The 22,370-nt window shown below is 44.1% G+C and overlaps 1 protein-coding gene across 4 annotated transcripts in view; it reads left to right on the forward strand.

Annotated features, from left to right (window-relative positions):
• Positions 1-22,370, forward strand: part of LOC126284476 (uncharacterized) — a 91,229-nt gene that overhangs the window by 17,439 nt on the left and 51,420 nt on the right. For all 4 annotated transcript variants that reach the window (XM_049983431.1, XM_049983430.1, XM_049983433.1 and 1 more), the window contains exons 5-6: positions 7,469-7,594; positions 12,906-13,022. In XM_049983431.1, coding sequence (XP_049839388.1) covers positions 7,469-7,594; positions 12,906-13,022 — 243 coding nt within the window. The remainder of the gene's footprint in view (positions 1-7,468; positions 7,595-12,905; positions 13,023-22,370) is intronic.

Here is a 22,370-nt window from a genome sequence, read left to right on the forward strand (position 1 = left end):
TTCCAGTATGTAGTAGGGCTGGTGGAGTTGCACAGTAGGTGAATCCTATCTCTTAGATTCTGTCTCACTAAGTTTATCAGTTCCTTTAGCAATATGCGGAGATTTGATTCCACAAGAAATTTTCAGAAACAAAGTGCAGCTCTGTCATTTTGCTCATTTGAATATTGACACGTACGAGGGCAGTTCTGAAACTTATGTCTAACATGTGTTAGTCGATAGGACTAAATCAGTTTCAGTGTAAATGAAATAACAAAAAGCTTGAAACAGGGCACATTGATGGTTCAAGAAATTTTTCGAAGCTCGAGTTATCGAAATGTTTGTGCCATCTGTATGCGCGTGTACAGACACAAGACAACATCGTAAAATAACCCTAAACTTTCGTCAGAGGTCTCGAAATGAAGGAGACGATTTTTTTATGAGTATTGTGAAAACCGGTTGATGATTGTGAAAAGCGAATGATGAGCCAGAAACAAACGGAAGTATGAAATGGTTATAACCTACCCGCACTCATCTCTAATTATATGATTCAATGACTCGTATTACCTAATGTTCCACATTTTAAAGAAAATTCGTCGATTCCGATGAGTAATGGTAACCAGTAGAATGCAATAAAGAGTCTATCTTGATCGCTATTGCACAGATACATATCGTATGTGACAAAGATAAAAAATAAGTTTCGTGTGAAAATAAACATTGCGCTGTAGTTAGCTGTAATTTTGAATATGCCACTGAAACTATATGAAATTTGCTTAGGAGAAATAACTCACAGTCACCATAAACACTTTGGCAACACCAACGTTACGAAAATTGGGACACATGTAATATCTGAAAACACACACCAGATTTTATAGCAATTGATTTTGTCCAAATTGGATACTCCTTTTAATTTACCTGATATCTTAAGTTACTTTTACTTTGTATTCTTTTTAATTAGTTTTCTTTAGTTAATCATTACTGCACTAGTTTCATGAACTGATTGAATTTATGTTAACTGGCATGTGCAATTAAATTTCTCTCAGATGAAGTGATATTACCTCTTTCACTTAATTTACTCAGCGATAATGGTGAAATGATTGGACTGTAGTGATGGTTAGTTACGCCAGTGGGGCTGAAGCTCTCGGATCATACAGATCCACAGAGCGGAAAGTTGGATGTTTATATTTTCTTGTGTTTTCCTTGTATTAGATTTATTCAATTTAATGCGTGTTTTTCCGTTTAAGAGGTTTCAGCTCCGGTTTTTGTTAGTTTAAATCGATTCAGTCTATAGCGCAGTATTTGCTCATTTGTTTTGTTTTGTAAACAAGCGTGTGTTCGTTTAGTAAGACAGTCAACTCCGGTTGTTGGTAGTGTAAATTGATTCAGTCTATAGCGCAGTATTTGCTCATTTGTTTTGTTTTGTAAACAAGCGTCTGTTCGTTTAGTAAGACAGTCAGTGAGGCTGCAACTCTCGGCAGATACAGATCTATAGAGCGGCAAGTTAATTGTTTACCTTTTCATGTCTTTTCCTCATAGTAGATTTATTAAATTTCGTGCGTGTTACTTTTGAAGAGGTGTAAGCTCGCATTTTGTAAGTGTAAATTCGGGCAGCCTGTAGCGCAGTTTTCGTTTCTTCTGGACAGCCAGCCACATAGCATACTGAATCAACAGCGTCCGTTGGTGACATATTCGGCGGCAGCAACCTGCATATCTAGGATTCTATCTGCTTTTATAGTGTAATTCTTCAGTTAGTCTTGCTAGGATGGCTAGGATGTGTGCATGCTGTGTGCGGACGCAAGAGGAGTTGGCCGCAGTTCGCGAATAGCAGAATGCGCTTTTGGCTACGGCTAGTCACCTTCAGGCTGCTGCCTCGGGGTGTAGCGGTGACGGAGAATGCGGCGCGTCGCATGGGACACCACAGGTTCCTCTTGTCTTGCCCAAGGGTTTTGTTACCGAGGCACCTCCTAAAGCACGAATCAGTGGATCCGCCCTCACAGCAGGGTGAGTAACGGGTGGTAACGCGTTCGTGTCGCTCGAAGCGGAGGGCCAATGTAGACAGTAGTTGTCTGGCTTCGCCCATTCACCCTGTGAGTGGATATTGCAGCCGCTCCTTCAGCAGAGTCAGAGCACGCGCCCGGGAGAGGCATTTAATACTCTCATGCTCATAAATTGCAGATAATTGCAGAATATGGTGCCACACAACATGTCACTACACAAAACTGGCGCTTATAGCTTAGGCACATAGGGAACACACACGACACCGATCTCTAAGTCCACGGTATTGGTGATAAGTTGAGAAAACCGTCCAGAATCACATGTGCTACAAAACGCCACTATTTCCTGCGCATGTACCCCGACATCAGTATGGGATATGATCACCATGCACACATACACAGGCTGCACAACGGGTTGGCATAATCTGGATCAGATGGTGGAGCAGCTGTCCATTCTTGCACCAGTGCCTGTCGTCGGGGTTTGAAAACGTGCAGCGATACGTCGACCGAGAGCATCCCAGACATGCTCGTTGGGATTTAGGTCCGGAGAACAGGCACGCCACTCCATTCGCCTGATATCTTCTGTTTCAAGGTACTCCTCAGTGATGGCAGCTCGTTGGGGCCGTGCGTTGTCATCCATCAGGAGGAAGTTGGGACCCACTGCACCCCAGAAAAGGCGGACATACTGGTGCAAAATGACGTCTCTATACACCTGACCTCTTACAGTTCCTTTGTCAAAGACATGCAGGGGTGTACGTGCACCAATCATAATCCCACCCCACACCATGTACTGTGTTCTTGACACCAGGCTTTACGGGCTGTCCTGTGACCAGGGGTCAGTGGAATGCACCTTGCACGACTCCTGGCGAATAAACCATGTCTGTTCAGTCGTCTGCAGACTGTGTGTCTGGAGACTGTTCCAGTGGCTGCAGTAAGGTCCCGAGCAAGGCTAGCTACAGCGTGGCCATCTGCGGGCACTGATGGTGAGATATCGGTCTTCTTGTGGTGTTGTACACTGTGGACGTCCCGTACTGTAGCGCCTGGACACGAGTCCGTGCTACGACCTGCTGTGTTTGACCACCTGTGTTTGACCATCCTCCTGTCGCCCTAGTATACTACTCCTCATAACCTCATCAATATGTCTTTTCAACACACTGTCACCATTAGCATGTCTGAAATCGTCTGCTCACTTACTCGCTGCACCGTACTCTGACATGCACCAACACACCTCTGCGCATGTGGACTGCTGCCAGCGCCAGCGTGCGACCACCGCAGGTCAAATGCACCGCATGGTCATAACCCGAGGTGATTTCAACCAGAAAACCGCCCACCAGAGCGTTGTTTCACCATGTATCAGCATTATCCTTAATTTATGAGCATGATTGTAATTACTGGGAGCTCCAACGATAGGCGCGCTATAGAGCCGTTTAGGTAGATTGCCTTCAGGGCTAGAAAAAAAGCCAATGTGCACTCGGTAGGGATGCTGGATGGGCTCATCCGGGGTGTGGAGCAGTCTTACGTGCGGCTATCGAGTGTGCAAGTGTGTAAATGGTCTGCAAGTTGTGGCTCGCGCCGATACAACAACTCCTGCAGCATGGGTTCTCAGGCCATCCTCAGTTCATACAGGCGGCTAGTGAAGATTGTGAAGATTGCTGCGGCCGCTGTGGCCGAGCGTTTCTGCGCTATCGAGTACGGTGGCAGGTTCGAATCCTGCCACGGGCATGGATGTGTGTGATGTCCTGAGGTTAGTTAAGTTTAAGTAGTTCTAAGTCTAGGGTACTGATGACCTCAGATGTTAGGTCCCATAGTGGTTAGGGCCATTTCAACCATTTCAAGATTATTGACCTCACACGTTGGTGCAAGCAGAGCACGCATTGTTCCCAGAGATGATCGACTTCCTTTGGTTTGGAGCCGAGTGTAGGGTCTCAAGCAAAGGATCAGTCAACTCTGTGACTGAGTTAGAACACATTTCTAGATGTGCTTTATCGGTTGGTGATTTGTAGGACTCACCTTGATAGGTCTGGGGTGCACTACACAAAGGAAGCAGCTACTCATGTAGCAGTGTACTTGTGGAGTGCACCTGAGGTTTTTTAGGCTAGACAGTAGACTGAGGCACTCTGATCAATACTGACTTAGTCGATACGCAGCAATGGAAATCAGACTGCGTTCAGATTAAAGACACTTCCACTGACAAAATTTTATTAGTTATTGTCGAATTATTAGCAAAGATCCCGAATTTACTACCCTCCAGGTATGTTCTCACGTTCATATTATTCTCGGGACCGAGAACTCACTGAAAACTGAAATGGAAAGCACTCAGGTATTGAGCGAGTCATGGAACGTATGTCTGAATGGAAGATTAGAGGTCGTAGGAGGGGGAGTGTTCATTGCTGCCTACAAAAATATTGTCTCTATTGAGGTCGAAGTTGAGTGTGACAGTGAAGTTATGTGGTCGCGTATAACAGGTCTAGTGAAATAAAGGTGTCTGTTGGATGTTTTTACTGACCACCCGATTCTGCTGTGACAGTTCTAGGGTCAGTCGAAGAATGTCTATAGTCAGTAGCGCATATATACCAGATCACGCGACACTCGTTGTAGGCGATTTTAGCCTATCGAGTACAGACTGGGAGGTCTGCGGATTCATTGCAGGGGGATACAGAGAGTCAGTCATGCTTAATACTCCTGAACACGTTTTGTGAAGCCTGTCTTGAGCAGCTAGTTAGACTACACGCAATGGAAGTACCATAGACCTTGTAGCTACAAACAGCTCGGACGTTATAGGAAGGGGACTAGCGGTCACCATCTTGTTATGGCAACTATGGCTACGAAGTTAATACATCAGTTAAGAAGGTTAGGAGACTGTTTCTTCTAGAAAGAGCAGATAAACAGTTATTAGCATCTCAATTAGACAGTAAATTGACATAAATTAGTTCCATTAAGATGGACGTACAGGAATTATGGACAACGTTCAAGAAGACTGTACGCGGTTCCAGGCGCTTCAGCCTGGAACAGCACGACCGGTACGGTCGCAGGTTCGAATCCTGCCTCGGGCATGGATGTATGTGATGTCCTTAGGTTAGTTAGGTTTAATTAGTTCTAAGTTCTAGGGGACTGATGACCTCAGATGTTGAGTCCCATAGTGCTCACAGCCATTTGAACCATTTTGACCCAAGAAGACTGTAAACAGTGGTCTGGAGAATTATGTGCCTAGTAAGTGAATCATGGTCGGAAAAGACCCACCGTGCTTTAATAAAGAGGTTTGGTAAATGCTGATTGAGCAGAGGCTGTTGCACTCTCGACTCAAAAGAGAACGCTTAAATGACGACAAGCAGAGGTTAGGAGAGATGCGTGCGTCTCTGAAAACATCTACGCACGAAGCATACAACTACTACCACCGTCATACCTTAGCAAAAGATCTGGCAGAGAACCCAAGAAAATTCTGGTTTGATATAAAATCACCAGGTGGGTCTAAGGCTTCCATCCAGTCACTTGTTGAACTTGGTGCTAAAACAGAGTGTTGAAAATTAGGCGGACCGATAACGTAAGGAATGAGATGTTTCCACGAAGAGTCAGAGAGGAATGAAATACATGGTAAGCACCGACAAGAAGAAGTGTCAGGTAGGTAAGACATCAGTTAATACATCAGGGAATACCTTCATGGTACCAGAGGGAGCGGTACAGGTAAAAAATTGTAGAGGAAGATAGAGACTGGAAAACATCCAGCAAATGACTGAAGATGTATGTTGCAAGTGGTACTCTGAGATGAAGAGGTTGGTACAGGAGAGGAATTCGTGTGGGCCGCATCAAACCAGCCAGAAGACTCGTGACTAAAAAAAAAGCAAAGGCGGAGGAATATAGACAGTCATTTTGGTGACTAGTAGCAAGTAGAGACATGGATCCACTCCGTCATACGCCGAAAAGTTGGTTTCGAAACAATGATGTAGATGTAGGTATAGATAATGAACAACAATTAAGTCAATTATAGTTAAACTAGAAACACTACAATGTTCAGAACCGTGAAATTACGATGCTGGCTAGGGGTATACATATCTAAACCATTAAATGAATCGATTTTGCTTTCAGGTGGGTTGAAGCTGGTGCATCATAATTCGTATTGTGGTGATAATTAATAGCAACCCTCTCTTCTTCAACAACAAGCTATCTTTTAATAATTTTCGTCACCCAGTACTCTTCTTCCAACACTTAAATTACGAGATCTCCTTGAGTTCCTTGTACTGTTACAAGATATACGCTCGCTCATCCATATACAATACCTCGCCATATTTACAACATTGTTTCGGCAATATATTCTTCATTACGCCTCTGAGCGTCGTTTCAATGCACACATAGTTCACCACCGATAATTTGCAACTAGAAAGTATTCCTCTTTCTCTGCACGCTCCCGCCCAGGAATAATATTGTAATAATTGAAACATATTCTTTGGTTTTTAAACAGTACTAATTTCCCTCACTTTTCCAGCGTTTCTACCATAATGTTTACAATACTGTTTTCTGAAAGTTTGAATTTTCTCATTTTGAGAAGATAGATGGGGCTATCTGTTTTACTTGCTTAAAACATTCATAAGCCTAGTTCACATTAATATTTCTTCATTTGAAACAACCTGTTTCGACAGAGTTTGCTATCATCTCCAGGTCATAAAAAAACAGAGTATGTTTATCTTATGTAAACAGATGTGCTATTGTGTATTGTGTTTTATGATATTACTATCATCTGTGAGTGGTATATGACCATTTACACAAGGTGCTTCATGTTTTACGATATTTTAGTTGTGACAAATCTTTTATAATGTGCTGTCTTTATCCACATGATAACTTGGTTTGAGGTCCAACTTAAAATGAAAATGTTTCACAACAAAAAGACTTTTCAAGGGCTAGAGATGACAGCAAAGTCTGTCGAAACTGGTTTCTTTAAATAAAGAAATATTTTCCGATAGTTCTTCATAAATACATTAATTTTTTTAAACAAAGTAGAGCACATTGAGAAAATTAACATGTTACCTATAAAGACATTTTGGTAGGAAAGACGTGTAGCATGCCTGATTTGCCAACTTACGACTGCTGGTGCTTAGAAGCCAGCGCACCGAGATGCTAGAGTACATCGAGAAACTTGCGGGTTATTGTTTCTGGTCAGCCTGCATTGACAAGCTGTAAGGGAACTTTCATGGAGAAGGTGTACATGGATTGTTAGATAAAACATTATATTTCAATAAACGTCGTATTTTATAACAATGTAATGGCCATGACTTCCAGTATGACCCTCGGTCAAAATGTTTCAGTTCTGTCACATGTTTCTCATTTCTGCCAAATGTTTATAGATACAATCATTTTTATGAACTATGTATTGCAATTATGTACTGATGTATCTTGACAAAAGTTAGAAATTTTATTCTTCAGATTTTTCACATTCGAAGACAGTGTATTGCATAAAACATTATTTCGATGTATGAGAGTTTGTTTTCTGCTTAAAATGCCCGCAGTGGAGATAAAATGCAAGCCCAATACGGTATTCAAGAAGGACTGTAACAACTGCACCTGTAACTCGGCGGGTACCAGAGCGTGTTGCACTACCTGTAACTGCTCCCAGCCGTTGCCTGGGAAACCAGGTTAGTATGCATTTGTATACACATCTATAAAGCACAATGATACTAGCAAAGAAACCTTTTCTAAAAATCAGAAACGTTTTCCGTCAACATCTTTATTTCTCACGACTTCGCACATCGTCAATAATTTTTATGCCCAATATACCAGAACTCACCCATTACCACAACTCGTGTCCTAATCTGATGCAAGCACCATCGCCTGTTTAAATTTCTACCGATTCCATTACCGCTGATTTGCCTTTGTTGATACTCGTTTCACAAACTCTTTTCAAGTCACTATCCATTTCGTTCAGGTGATCTTTCAATGTCTTTTCAAGTCTCTGACTGAATTCAATGTCATTGGGAAACAACGTAGTCATAACTTCCACTGAATTTTAATTTCCTTTCTAAATATCTCATTAGTTATCCCTGTTCGATCAACATATTCATCAAGTGACATTGGAGAGGGGCCATATCTCTGTCTCATACTCTTCTGAACTACTGCTTCCGTTGCAGGTCCATAACTCTTATAACCACAGTCTAGTAGATGCTGTGGATAACCTACCACTCCGTGTGTTCTATCCCCATCATTCATCAGAACGTCTATTTCGCGCACCAGTTGAAAAGTCCCCTTAGAAAAATTATTGAATTACTGTGCTGGCAAACCCCTTACGTTATTTGATTTTCAAACAGCTGAGCAGGACTGAACGTACTCAGATATTTAGCTCTTTACTTATTCTGATCAACACTAAACTGACACACAATATTTTTAGCGCAACGCAATCTGACTTTCAAAAATCCCTACAAAAAGATGGCCCTGACTAATAATAACCTATACCTTTCATGAATCACTTACCTCACCAAAATCTTCGTTACTCGAACTACTGCAATACAGCGAGCGCCACTATGCCAGCTAAATAAAAGATTCTAACTACTGAAGAAAATTGAGAATGCGCTAAGTGACGATCAGGTTGGCTTTAGGAAAAGTAAAGGCACGAGAGAGGCAATTCTGACGTTACAGCTAACAATGGAAGCAAGGCTAAAGAAAAATCAAGACACGTTCATAGGATTTGTCGACCTGGAAAAAGAGTTCGACAATATAAAATGGTGCAAGCTGTTCGAGATTCTGAAAAAAGTAGGGGTAAGCTATAGGGGGAGCCGAGTCATATACAATATGTACAACAACCAAGAGGGAATAATAAGAGTGGACGATTAAGAACGAAGTGCTCGTATTAAGAAGGGTGTAAGACAAGGCTGTAGGCTTTCGCCCCTACTCTTCAATCTGTACATCGAGGAAGCAATGATGGAAATAAAAGAAAGGTTCAGGAGTGGAATTAAAACACAAGGTGAAAGGATATCAATGATAAGATTCGCTGATGACATTGCTATCCTGAGTGAAAGTGAAGAAGAATTAAATGATCTGCTGAACGGAATGAACAGTCTAATGAATACACAGTATGGTTTGAGAGTAAATCGGAGAAAGACGAAGGTAATGAGAAGTAGTAGAAATGAGAACAGCAAGAAACTTAACATCAGGATTGATGGTCACGAAGTCAATGAAGTCAATGAAGTTAAAGAATTCTGCTACCTAGGCAGTAAAATAACCAGTGACGGACAGAGCAAAGAGGACATCAAAAGCAGACTCGCTATGGAAAAAAAGGCATTTCTGGCCAAGAGAAGTCTACTCATATCAAATACCGGCCTTAATTTGAGGAAGAAATTTCTGAGGATGTACATCTGGAAGACAACATTCTATGATAGTGAAACATGGACTGTGGGGAAACCGGAACAGAAGAGAATCGAAGCATTTGAAATGTGGTGCTATAGACGAATGTTGGAAATTAGGTGGACTGATAAGGTAAGGAATGAGAAGGTTCTACGCAGAATCGGAGAGGAAAGAAATATGTGGAAAACACCGATAAGGAGAAGGGACAGGATGATAGGACATCTGCAACGACATGAGGGAATGACCTCCAGGGAGCCGTTAGAGGATAAAAACTGTAGAGGAAGACAGAGATTGGAGTATGTCAAGCAAATAATTGAGGACGTAGGCTGCAGGTGCTACTCTGAGATGAAGAGGTTAGCACAGGGGAGGAATTCGTGGCGGGCCGCTTCAAACCAGTCAGTAGACTGATGACCCCAAAAAAAAAACAACTACTGAAGGGACTAACTACTGATAGGCATAATTGGAAAATGAAAGATTTTGATAAAGAACAATCAATGTATTTACCTTAACGTTGTTCAAAAGTTATATATATATATATATATATATATATATATATATATATATATATATATACTCCTGGAAATTGAAATAAGAACACCGTGAATTGTCCCAGGAAGGGGAAACTTTATTGACACATTCCTGGGGTCAGATACATCACATGATCACACTGACTAGTACAGTGTATATCCACCTTTCGCAGCAATGCAGGCTGCTATTCTCCCATGGAGACGATCGTAGAGATGCTGGATGTAGTCCTGTGGAACGGCTTGCCATGCCATTTCCACCTGGCGCCTCAGTTGGACCAGCGTTCGTGCTGGACGTGCAGACCGCGTGAGACGACGCTTCATCCAGTCCCAAACATGCTCAATGGGGGACAGATCCGGAGATCTTGCTGGCCAGGGTAGTTGACTTGCAACTTCTAGAGCACGTTGGGTGGCACGGGATACATGCGGACGTGCATTGTCCTGTTGGAACAGCAAGTTCCCTTGCCGGTCTAGGAATGGTAGAACGATGGGTTCGATGACGGTTCGGATGTACCGTGCACTATTCAGTGTCCCCTCGACGATCACCAGAGGTGTACGGCCAGTGTAGGAGATCGCTCCCCACACCATGATGCTGGGTGTTGGCCCTGTGTGCCTCGGTCGTATGCAGTCCCGATTGTGGCGCTCACCTGCACGGCGCCAAACACGCATACGACCATCATTGGCACCAAGGCAGAAGCGACTCTCATCGCTGAAGACGACACGTCTCCATTCGTCCCTCCATTCACGCCTGTCGCGACACCACTGGAGGCGGGCTGCACGATGTTGGGGCGTGAGCGGAAGACGGCCTAACGGTGTGCGGGACCGTAGCCCAGCTTCATGGAGACGGTTGCGAATGGTCCTCGCCGATACCCCAGGAGCAACAGTGTCCCTAATTTGCTGGGAAGTGGCGGTGCGATCCCCTACGGCACTGCGTAGGATCCTACGGTCTTGGCGTGCATCCGTGGGTCGCTGCGGTCCGGTCCCAGGTCGATGGGCACATGCACCTTCCGCCGACCACTGGCGACAACATCGATGTACTGTGGAGACCTCACGCCCCACGTGTTGAGCAATTCGGCGGTACGTCCACCCGGCCTCCCGCATGCCCACTATACGCCCTCGCTCAAAGTCCGTCAACTGCACATACGGTTCACGTCCACGCTGTCGCGGCATGCTACCAGTGTTAAAGACTGCGATGGAGCTCCGTATGCCACGGAAAACTGGCTGACACTGAAGGCTGGGGTGCACAAATGCTGCGCAGCTAGCGCCATTCGACGGCCAACACCGCGGTTCCTGGTGTGTCCGCTGTGCCGTGCGTGTGATCATTGCTTGTACAGCCCTCTCGCAGTGTCCGGAGCAAGTATGGTGGGTCTGACACACCAGTGTCAATGTGTTCTTTTTTCCATTTCCAGGAGTGTATATATATATACTCCTGGAAATTGAAATAAGAACACCGTGAATTCATTGTCCCAGGAAGGGGAAACTTTATTGACACATTCCTGGGGTCAGATACATCACATGATCACACTGACAGAACCACAGGCACATAGACACAGGCAACAGAGCATGCACAATGTCGGCACTAGTACAGTGTATATCCACCTTTCGCAGCAATGCAGGCTGCTATTCTCCAATGGAGACGATCGTAGAGATGCTGGATGTAGTCCTGTGGAACGGCTTGCCATGCCATTTCCACCTGGCGCCTCAGTTGGACCAGCGTTCGTACTGGACGTGCAGACCGCGTGAGACGACGCTTCATCCAGTCCCAAACATGCTCAATGGGGGACAGATCCGGAGATCTTGTTGGCCAGGGTAGTTGACTTACACCTTCTAGAGCACGTTGGGTGGCACGGGATACATGCGGACGTGCATTGTCCTGTTGGAACAGCAAGTTCCCTTGCCGGTCTAGGAATGCTAGAACGATGGGTTCGATGACGGTTTGGATGTACCGTGCACTATTCAGTGTCCCCTCGACGATCACCAGAGGTGTACGGCCAGTGTAGGAGATCGCTCCCCACACCATGATGCCGGGTGTTGGCCCTGTGTGCCTCGGTCTTATGCAGTCCTGATTGTGGCGCTCACGGGCACGGCGCCAAACACGCATACGACCATCACTGGCACCAAGGCAGAAGCGACTATCATCACTGAAGACGACACGTCTCCATTCGTCCCTCAATTCACGCCTGTCGCGACACCACTGGAGGCGGGCTGCACGATGTTGGGGCGTGAGCGGAAGACGGCCTAACGGTGTGCGGGACCGTAGCCCAGCTTCATGGAGACGGCTGCGAATGGTCCTCGCCGATACCCCAGGAGCAACAGTGTCCCTAATTTGCTGGGAAGTGGCGGTGCGGTCCCCTACGGCACTGCGTAGGATCCTACGGTCTTGGCGTGCATCTGTGCGTCGCTGCGGTCCGGTCCCAGGTCGACGGGCACGTGCACCTTCCGTCGACCACTGGCGACAACATCGATGTACTGTGGAGACCTCACGCCCCACGTGTTGAGCAATTCGGCGGTACGTCCACCCGGCCTCCGGCATGCCCACTATATGCCCTCGCTCAAAGTCCGTCAACTGCACATACGGTTCACGTCCACGCTGTTCATGACAGCCAGTCTTACAAATTTACTATCTCTGATGGACACACGTCCAGATCATCCGCACTCAAAACTCTGCCATCTCTCTCCTCACATCCACCACTGCTGGCAGCTCACCTCCAGATGCGCAACGCTACGCGCTGTTAACAGCTAACTGCCCAACACTACAATAGCAAATTTCAACAATGCAAACCAGCCACAGACTGCACAGAACACAGTCAGCGATTTTCATATAGTGCGCTACATGGCGTTGCCAACATGAAAACCTAAACAGCCTACTTACACATTGTCAAAAGCTTTCTCCAACTGTTTAAATGCTATAAATGTATAAATGCCTTTCTTCAATTTAAAATAATTTGTACAGTCAAAAGTGCCTCGCATATAGCTATATTTCTCAGGAACTCTTTATTTTAGGCCTGAAAACTATAAAGTGTGCGTTTTACATCGTTGTGATTGTTCACAAGAAACTGCATTAATTTAAGTGTGGGTTGTACAGGCTGCCCTGCCTGCAAACCTGGCGAGAAGAAGCAGGTAGACTGCTGCAACGCATGCACGTGCATCGGCCCAGGAGTGTGGGCGTGCACCTTGATGGCTTGCCCCCATACAAAAGAAGGTGAGTAGTTCTAAGAGTCCACTGAATTATAGTGTGTTTACACGTGTGCGGCCTCCGGCTAGTCGCCGTGAGACTGTACTTGCCCCACATACCAGCGGAGGCGCGCGTCACACTGGGCGCATCTAGTCTGCACTTCCGACAGGGCGACTAGTCGCAAGGTGCACATAGGTAAACACACACTGCTTACACCCATATGGCAATCGAAAGAAGTTTCCACGACCCTCAGGTGAAGAAGTCCACGTAAAGGGACTGGCTGCAGCTCAATATTTTAACCGCTCCTATGGTATCTACACCTGTAGAGGAATACCTACTTACATCATACATCAAGAGTGGCAACGGATAAGCAAAATCGCTCAGAGATTCCTGCCTTACAGTCTAACATTTTCAATTTACAGCACGTCTGGTGGTGATGCATGAATGAAAATCCCACCTCTTAGATTCTGCCTGACGCTGCTGCCGAGGCTGCAGTCCTCGTACCTCGGCCCGCTACTACTTCCATTCCATCCGATGACATCTGTGCTACCGTCTGTCAGCAGGTGGTGTCACTTTGGCATCACCACCGGTCGTCCCTTCACGGGAATGAGCTCTGGGTTATTAAGCGCCTCCCAGCGGCTTGGGCGACCTCATCTCGGCCCTCTTGCCATGAAGAGGTCATTTTGGTTAGGTTGCATATCGGGCACTGTCTTTCTGGCCATCGCCATTTTTTAACTAGTGCTCAAAACAAAATGGCTCAGAGCACTATGGGAATTAACATCTATGGTCATCAGTCCCCTAGAACTTAGAACTACTTAAACCTAACTAACCTAAGGACATCACACAACACCCAGTCATCACGAGGCAGAGAAAATCTCTAACCCCGCCGGGAATCGAACCCGGGAACCCGGGCGTAGGAAGCGAAACTGGTGCTCTCCCACCACTTTGTACTCATCGCGCTAAACCTTTGACGGTCCGCCATTTGCCGATTGAAAGTACTTTGTTAACCATTTACGTTCTCGTTTTGTGTGCCGTCTGAGTTATCGGCCTTTCCAGCGAACGACACGCGGGATGTCGACGACGTTTTACTTTTTCGAACCAGTATGGCGAAAGCCATTTAATTTTTAGCTCATGATCTCCATTGATCTATGGCGTATTTTGTAGACCTTTCTCCCAAGGCCCTGTTTTTAGCTGTCTTCTCTTCCTTCAATTCGGATTAACGTGTATTCGTTTTTAGCTCTTCTTTGTCTTAGCGTTCTATAGTTCTGACGAGGGCGCGTATGACCCTATTAGTTTTTGTGCCCTAATAAAAAGAAACAAACAAACAAATCACTGCGTTTACCAGTTCCTCTTGTGTTTGACTCCATAAGAAATTTTCAAAAATAATGTACAGTTATACCATCTTCCTCATTTGAATACTGCCGAGGGAGCGGTGCTGGTATTCGTAGCTGACTTTTGTTTATGGGTAAGTGCAACTGCCACAACGCAATAGAAACCACTTCATTATCGTAATCCATTGACTTTATAAGGTGTGTCGCCAAACTGTGTCGTCGAAACCACGCTGTCGTTGAATTCCATATGTACGCTAAGTGAACTGTCACTTCTGCAGCAGACGTCTGCTTGTTGAAGGACCATACGTTTGCTGCCGAAATTGCAGCTCACTCAGCGTACATATGGTAAAGTTAGCATGGGAGCCAACAAAGAAAGAGTTGTCGATTTCATTAGACACTACGTCCGTTTCAGTGTAAATGAAATACCAAATATCTTGAGACAGCATACGGTGATATGCAAGACGGGTTTCTCAACTTGGGTTGTCGAAACGTTTGTGCTGGTTGTATGCACCTTTGAAGGCCCACGACCTCATCGCAGAACAACAACAAAAAATTTTCACAGGTCTCGGAATGAAGGACACGGTTTTTCTATGAGTATTGGACAAGCAATTTATGTCGTTTCCATCTGAAACAAAATGTGACTAAGGAATGTTATCATTTGGGCTTGCCATAAAAATCGTTTGAAAGAATAGTGTTATCTGTTGAGTAAGAAATGAGCAACGTGTTCTGGGGTGCTCAGGATTGCATTCTGATTAATTTTCCTCAGGCTATACAAACATAACTGCTCTCCACTACATTTAGACAGTTCTAGAATTCCCTCACACACGGCACAATAAAATCCTTGGGACAAGAGCATTGTGTAACAGGATAACACGTGACCTAGAACTACTACAGAGATTCCAAAAAAGCTGAGACACTGTAGCAGAGAAGTATTACTCACAAACCTGCATGCCTGACTTTTCAACCTCCTACTGCTGGCGTTTAGAACGCAATGCAAAGAGATGCTAAGGTATATACAGAAATATGCGATTGCTTCTAGCCAACCTGAACAGATTTAAGATGTAAGGGAATTTCAAACTTAGAGAACTATGTACAGGGATTATATAAGAAATCAACTTTTTTTTTATAACAGCGGAATCACGATGACTTTCAGTATGGCATTCGTTCATAATGTGGGGTGTGAAGTTCCTTTCAGTTTCGTTTATCCATCCTCGTGCTGCAATTTTCTCTTTATGCACACCATCAGCTGTAAGAGCAGTGTATTGGATTTATGTGTGGACGTGTCTTCACAAATGTTCGAAATGTTACTGTAGATGCTTCGCAAGGTACCTCATGGTGCGTGGCGAAGAGTTCGTTGCACCGCTCTGTCACTTCTTTTCCTGTACCACTCGCAATAAGAAAGAGGAGGAAATGACTATATTTCCCAACGAGCCCTAATTTCTCTTATCTTCGTGGTCCTTACACAAAATGTACGTTAGCGACAGGTGAATCAGCCTGCGGTGAGCTTCAATTTTCTCAATTGTTTCCCGCGGAAGGAACGTCATCTTCCCTCCAGGGATTGCCACATGAGTTCACGAAGCTTCTCAACAATATTCACTTGTTGATGAGACCAACCAGTAAGAATACTAGCAGCTAGCCTCTGAATTGCTTCGATGCAACTCCGCCCTAATACTGCAGTGTTTTTCAAAAACATTATCACGACTAATTCACATCTTGGGAATGTTTACTCTTACTTCCCAACGCGATTTGGCTGTCTTTAAATTACAATTATGTCTAAGATTTTATTCGAAGAATGGACTGTGCGAGAGGCTGTGGCACACTGACAGATGACAAAATTGTCAAAATAGAACTTGTCTTTCAGAGACATGCATCTACTAGTCTTTTGACAAGATGCACTGGTGGCAAGACGCTAAAGACTAATGAAAGTTTGCACTGTGTCATTTTGTTCTGAAAGATTCACATCCATTTATTATGATATGGCGACATATGAAATGCTTGGAGATTGCATCAATATGCCTGTGCAGACGTCATAAAGTCTAATCAACTCACACAGTTGTGTCTCCTAAATTTAGAACAAATTGTGATTTGTCTTAGAACTTGCTGACTAAGCATATGTACACAACACATCTCAGTTGCCACTGACGTCACTCACATGCAGCATCCATCCCATTCCTCGCCCCCCCCCCCTCCCTCCTCACGTATGTAATGTCACGGGGGGCTGTGAAAAGATATATATATTTGTGCTTAGTTAGGAAGCTGTTAGATGAGATAAGACTTTAATTAGGTGCATAAATTACATAATTATTAATGTTGATGACTTCTTTGTATGAACATTGTCATGATCTCCAAGCATACCATATTTTGCCAAGTCGACATTAATATATACTCCTGGAAATTGAAATAAGAACACCGTGAATTCATTGTCCCAGGAAGGGGAAACTTTATTGAAACATTCCTGGGGTCAGATACATCACATGATCACACTAACAGAAGCACAGCCACATAGACACAGGCAACAGAGCATGCACAATGTCGGCACTAGTACAGTGTATATCCACCTTTCGCAGCAATGCAGGCTGCTATTCTCCCATGGAGACGATCGTAGAGATGCTGGATGTAGTCCTGTGGAACGGCTTGCCATGCCATTTCCACCTGGCGCCTCAGTTTGACCAGCGTTCGTGCTGGACGTGCAGACCGCGTGAGAAGACGCTTCATCCAGTATCAAACATGCTCAATGGGGGACAGATCCGGAGATCTTGCTGGCCAGGGTAGTTGACTTACACCTTCTAGAGCACGTTGGGTGGCGCGGGATACATGCGGATGTGCATTCTCCTGTTGGAACAGCAAGTTCCCTTGCCGGTCTAGGAATGCTAGAACGATGGGTTCGATGACGGTTTGGATGTACCGTGCACTATTCAGTGTCTCCTCGACGATCACCAGAGGTGTACGGCCACTGTAGGAGATCGCTCCCCACGCCATGATGGCGGGTGTTGGCCCTGTGTGCCTCGGTCGTATACAGTCCTGATTGTGGCGCTCACCTGCACGGCGCCAAACACGAATACGACCATCATTGGCACCAAGGCAGAAGCGACTCTCATCGCTGAAGACGACACGTCTCCATTCGTCCCTCCATTCACGCCAGTCGCGAAACCACTGGAGGCGGGCTGCATGATGTTGGGGCGTGAGCGGAAGATGGCCTAACGGTGTACGGGACCGTAGCCCAGCTTCATGGAGACGGTTGCGAATGGTCCTCGCCGATACCCCAGGAGCAACAGTGTCCCTAATTTGCTGGGAAGTGGCGGTGCGATCCCCTACGGCACTGCGTAGGTTTCTACGATCTTGGCGTGCATCCGTGCGTCGCTGCGGTCCGGTCCCAGGTCGACGGGCAAGTGCACCTTCCGCCGATCACTGGCGACAACATCGATGTACTGTGGAGACCTCACGCCTCACGTGTTGACCAATTCGGCGGTACGTCCACCCGGCCTCCCGCATGCCCACTATACGCCCTCGCTCAAAGTCCGTCAACTGCACATACGGTTCACATCCACGCTATCGCGGCATGCTACCAGTCTTAAAGACTGCGATGGAGCTCCGTATGCCACGGCAAACTGGCTGACACTGACGGCGGCGGTGCACAAATGCTGCGCAGCTAGCGCCATTCGACGGCCAACACCGCGGTTCCTGGTGTGTCCGCTGTGCCGTGCGTGTGATCATTGCTTGTACAGCCCTCTCGCAGTGTCCGGAGCAAGTATGGTGGGTCTGACACACCGGTGTCAATGTGTTCTTTTTTTTATTTCCAGGAGTGTACATGCACTTTTTCAGACAAGTCGAGTTAATGTCTGCACATTGACATTCAAGGTGTTACAATTAAGTTGCGGTTATATTTTTTGTTATAATACAGACCATCTCTGATTTCATGTAGTCATGTTATGGTGGATACAGTGTCAGCTGCTGGTGCCACAATTTTGTTTTAACTTCTGGGAGCTGATACCCTCTGCGACATTGTAGCACGTAGGCTGTCAACTTCTGGTGTTGCCACACTATTTGGGATCCAGCAGTCACCAATAACTTTTCACTTGTTGAGTGAAAGCTTGCATTTGGTGGAATGATAGTCACCATCACTGGGGTGATGGCAGTCATAATTTCAGCTGACCATCACTCTCCGCAGCAGTTTTCACCACGCATTCAGGGTAATGGTAGTCACCATGATCTGAGGTGATGGCAGTCACCATGCCAACCAACCACCATTGCCCATAATAGTACCCAGAGTATTCGTACTCGCCATGTCAATTGATCATTACAGCAACTTAATAATATCCAGCAAATGTTTGGGGTAAAGGTAATCACCAAGTTTTGACTAATAACAGTGACCAAGTCATCACTGTTTCAACATCATTCAAGGTTATGGCAGCCACCATCTCACGTAATCATCATTGCGCCCCCACCTCTTCAGTGTCTGGGGTAAAGGTAGTCACCATGTCACCTTAGCAACATTGCCCCAATGGAATCTGTAGTAATGGCACTCACTTTATCAACTGACTATCGTTGACCTGCTGATAATCATTATGTCACGTGACAATCATTGCTACACCCAAAAGTACTGGGGTAAAGTAGTCACCATGCCAAATGATCATCATTGCTTCACCAAAAATATTATCTGGGGTGATAGTAATCACCATGGTCAGCGTACTGGCAGTCAGCTTGTCAGCTGACCATCATTACCCCCTCCTCATAACGTTATCCATTTTTATACTGTCAGAGATTTTGTGTGGTACCACAGAAATAAATGTAAGAAACATTGGGTTTGTAAATGAAGAAAAAACGATTCGAATGTGCACGTGTGCAGTGGTTATATGGAATTTTTTAGATTTTGGTTTTTGTTTATCTATATCTGTTGATGTATCGAGCAGTTTCTTACAATTTTGTTGCGGCTGGTTGTTAAGGTGTAACAGAAGGCTCTGTGTCTATAAACATATATTAAATTCAGATGTTAAAATTACTAATCAGTATTTCTCCACATTGTTATGGAATTGTCACTTTATAGATGTATAAGTTGGCGAAGTTGGCTGTAGGTGACAAACATTTTATGCTGAAAGATAATTTTTCTTCCTAGCATGGAGTCGATTTTGGATACTTTGAATAATAGTTAATTCACGGTAGCTGAAATCATAGGAACTCTCGTTTATTACTTATACAAATGTGTATTATTACTATTGAGAACGGCATTTCATCAAAGTTTCATGTAGTTTCCACTGTGTGACAGTATAAGTCATCATCCACAAGTGCACTTTAACTTGTCAGTCAAATTTCTAGTACCAACAATAGAACACATTTGTTTTGATAAATAACACGACTTTTATTTCTTTTAAGTATGTTACAACGATTGAACTATGCTTGTTGCCAAGTGGACATTAAACTATAATTTAAATCAGCAATAGTGTCATAGATGTTTTTTTATATCATGGAAATTCTTTAACAAATTTGATAAATAATACTGACGACTTTCAGTTTCTTTAAAGGGGGTAGGACGTCAAAGGAGCCGACTTGGAGCAGGAGAGGCACCACAGAACATTTCTATTTCCACTTTCTATACTTTTACGAATAAATTCATAAAACTTTGTCAGCATGACCAGCAAGGATTCAAAATTTACACTCATAGCAGTGGAAGTTCTAAAACATAACGAAGTAATTTTTTTTACGTGTGAAATTCATCATTTTTTTTACTTACTAATGGCAGCATTTGTTGCTATAGGTACACATTTCTTCATACGTAAGAGAGATTCTTCAATGAATTTTGCACAGCATACAAACCATACTTAAAGGTATATGAGACTCTAGAATTTTCCAAATCTATTAAAAACTGTGATAAAAATTGAGGTAATTATCTATAAAATCTGTGTTTTTATAAACACGAAGCTTAAAATACACTCCTCGAAATTGAAATAAGAACACCGTGAATTCATTGTCCCAAGAAGGGGAAACTTTATTGACACATTCCTGGGGTCAGATACATCACATGATCACACTGACAGAACCACAACCACATAGACACAGGCAACAGAGCATGCACAATGTCAGCACTAGTACAGTGTATATCCACCTTTCGCAGCAATGCAGGCTGCCATTCTCCCATGGAGACGATCGTAGAGATGCTGGATGTAGTCCTGTGGAACGGCTTGCCATGCCATTTCCACCTGGCGCCTCAGTTGGACCAGCGTTCGTGCTGGACGTGCAGACCACGTGAGAAGACGCTTCATCCAGTATCAAACATGCTCAATGGGGGACAGATCTGGAGATCTTGCTGGCCAGGGTAGTTGACTTACACCTTCTAGAGCACGTTGGGTGGCACGGGATACATGCGGACGTCCATACGGTTCACGTCCACGCTGTCGCGGCATGCTACCAGTGTTAAAGACTGCGATGGAGCACCGTATGCCACGGCAAACTGGCTGACACTGACGGCGGCGGTGCACAAATGCTGCGCAGCTAGCACCATTCGACGGCCAACACCGCGGTTCCTGGTGTGTCCGCTGTGCCGTGCGTGTGATCATTGCTTGTACAGCCCTCTCGCAGTGTCCGGAGCAAGTATGGTGGGTCTGACACACCGGTGTCAATGTGTTCTTTTTTCCATTTCCAGGAGTGTATAACAGTTCGTTCGTTTTTTCATAAATTAAATAAATTCTAGAGTTTGATACACCTGTGGGTATGGTATGTATGATGTGCAAAGTTCATCGAAGAATCTCTCTAACGTATGATGAAAAGTATACCTGTAGCAACAAATGCAGCCATTAGTAAGTGAAAAAAATGATAAAATTTCGCACGTAAAATAATTTATTTCGTAATGTTTTCGAACTTCCACTGCAATGAGTGTGAATCCGGAATCATTCCTGGTGTTGCTGACAAAGTGTTACGAATTTATTTGTAAAAGTATATACACTGGAAAGTAAAATGTCCTGAGATGCCTCTCCTGCCCCAAGTCGGCCCGTTTGACGTCCTACCCCCTCCCCTTAAAGTGTGGTAGAATCAGTAATCAAACTATGCTGACTGCCAAGTTCACTTTAACCTGTAAGTTATATCAATAGTGTCAACAGGTGAGACATGATTGTTTTTTTTACTGTTATAGAACAGTTAAGTAATGACAGTACATTAGATGTGTTTTGTACTTGAAAACTTTAAGTACTTTGATAAATAATCAATGATCAACATTTCTTTCCTCATCGAATCTGTAGTTACACTTGTTTATTATAATAAGTCACCCATATGTGTTCTGTAGTCAAAATCGTAGCATTGTGTGGTAAATTACTTTATTTTGATACAAAGGTTGATTTTTACACAGATCGGATTTTCCTCTCTGTATGGAACTGTGTCAAACATTGTCTTTTACCATGTTGTACCTATATACCTTATCTGACACATTTCGAAGTTATAGTTGTGTATAATGACAATATGCAGTTTAAATGATAAAATGCAGGTTTTGAATGTGGTTTGTTGTGATAAATTGTCGTAATATCTAGGGTTAGTGGATGAAAACGCTACCACAAGTAGGTCCTAGGTCAAACTCACTAAGAAGAAAAATATGGTGACCAGTCAATTTTATTAATTATAGTTTTATTGGTGCATTATCTTCTTACTTCTTAAAACAGTGCTCAGTCAATTTGTTTTTGCTGTAGCAGTATTATAGCCTCATTTCTACCTAAGTTGAAGTGACTTTTATTATTGAAGTGTGTTATTTTGGCAAAGTATTGTTATAGAATAATTTACACTTGGAATATCACTGTGGCCTTCAATTTGAGTTTGTTTTATCAGTCGTGCGTAAATTAAGCAATAATTGCACTCATACAGTAGATAAAACATTATTTTAGCTAACAAATGTTTTATAGAACAATACTACAGACTATTTAGACATGGATATAACACTATGGCTAACATTAACATAACTGTTTTGTGTGTGTGTGTGTTATGTGTATGTTTATGGTTGTGTGTGTGTGTGTGTGTGTGTGTGTGTGTGTGTATGTATTTGTTTTTGTGTGTGTGAATGGGAGCT

The sequence above is a fragment of the Schistocerca gregaria genome, chromosome 8 (assembly GCF_023897955.1).
Source record: "Schistocerca gregaria isolate iqSchGreg1 chromosome 8, iqSchGreg1.2, whole genome shotgun sequence".
Taxonomy (NCBI): Eukaryota; Metazoa; Arthropoda; class Insecta; order Orthoptera; family Acrididae; genus Schistocerca; species Schistocerca gregaria.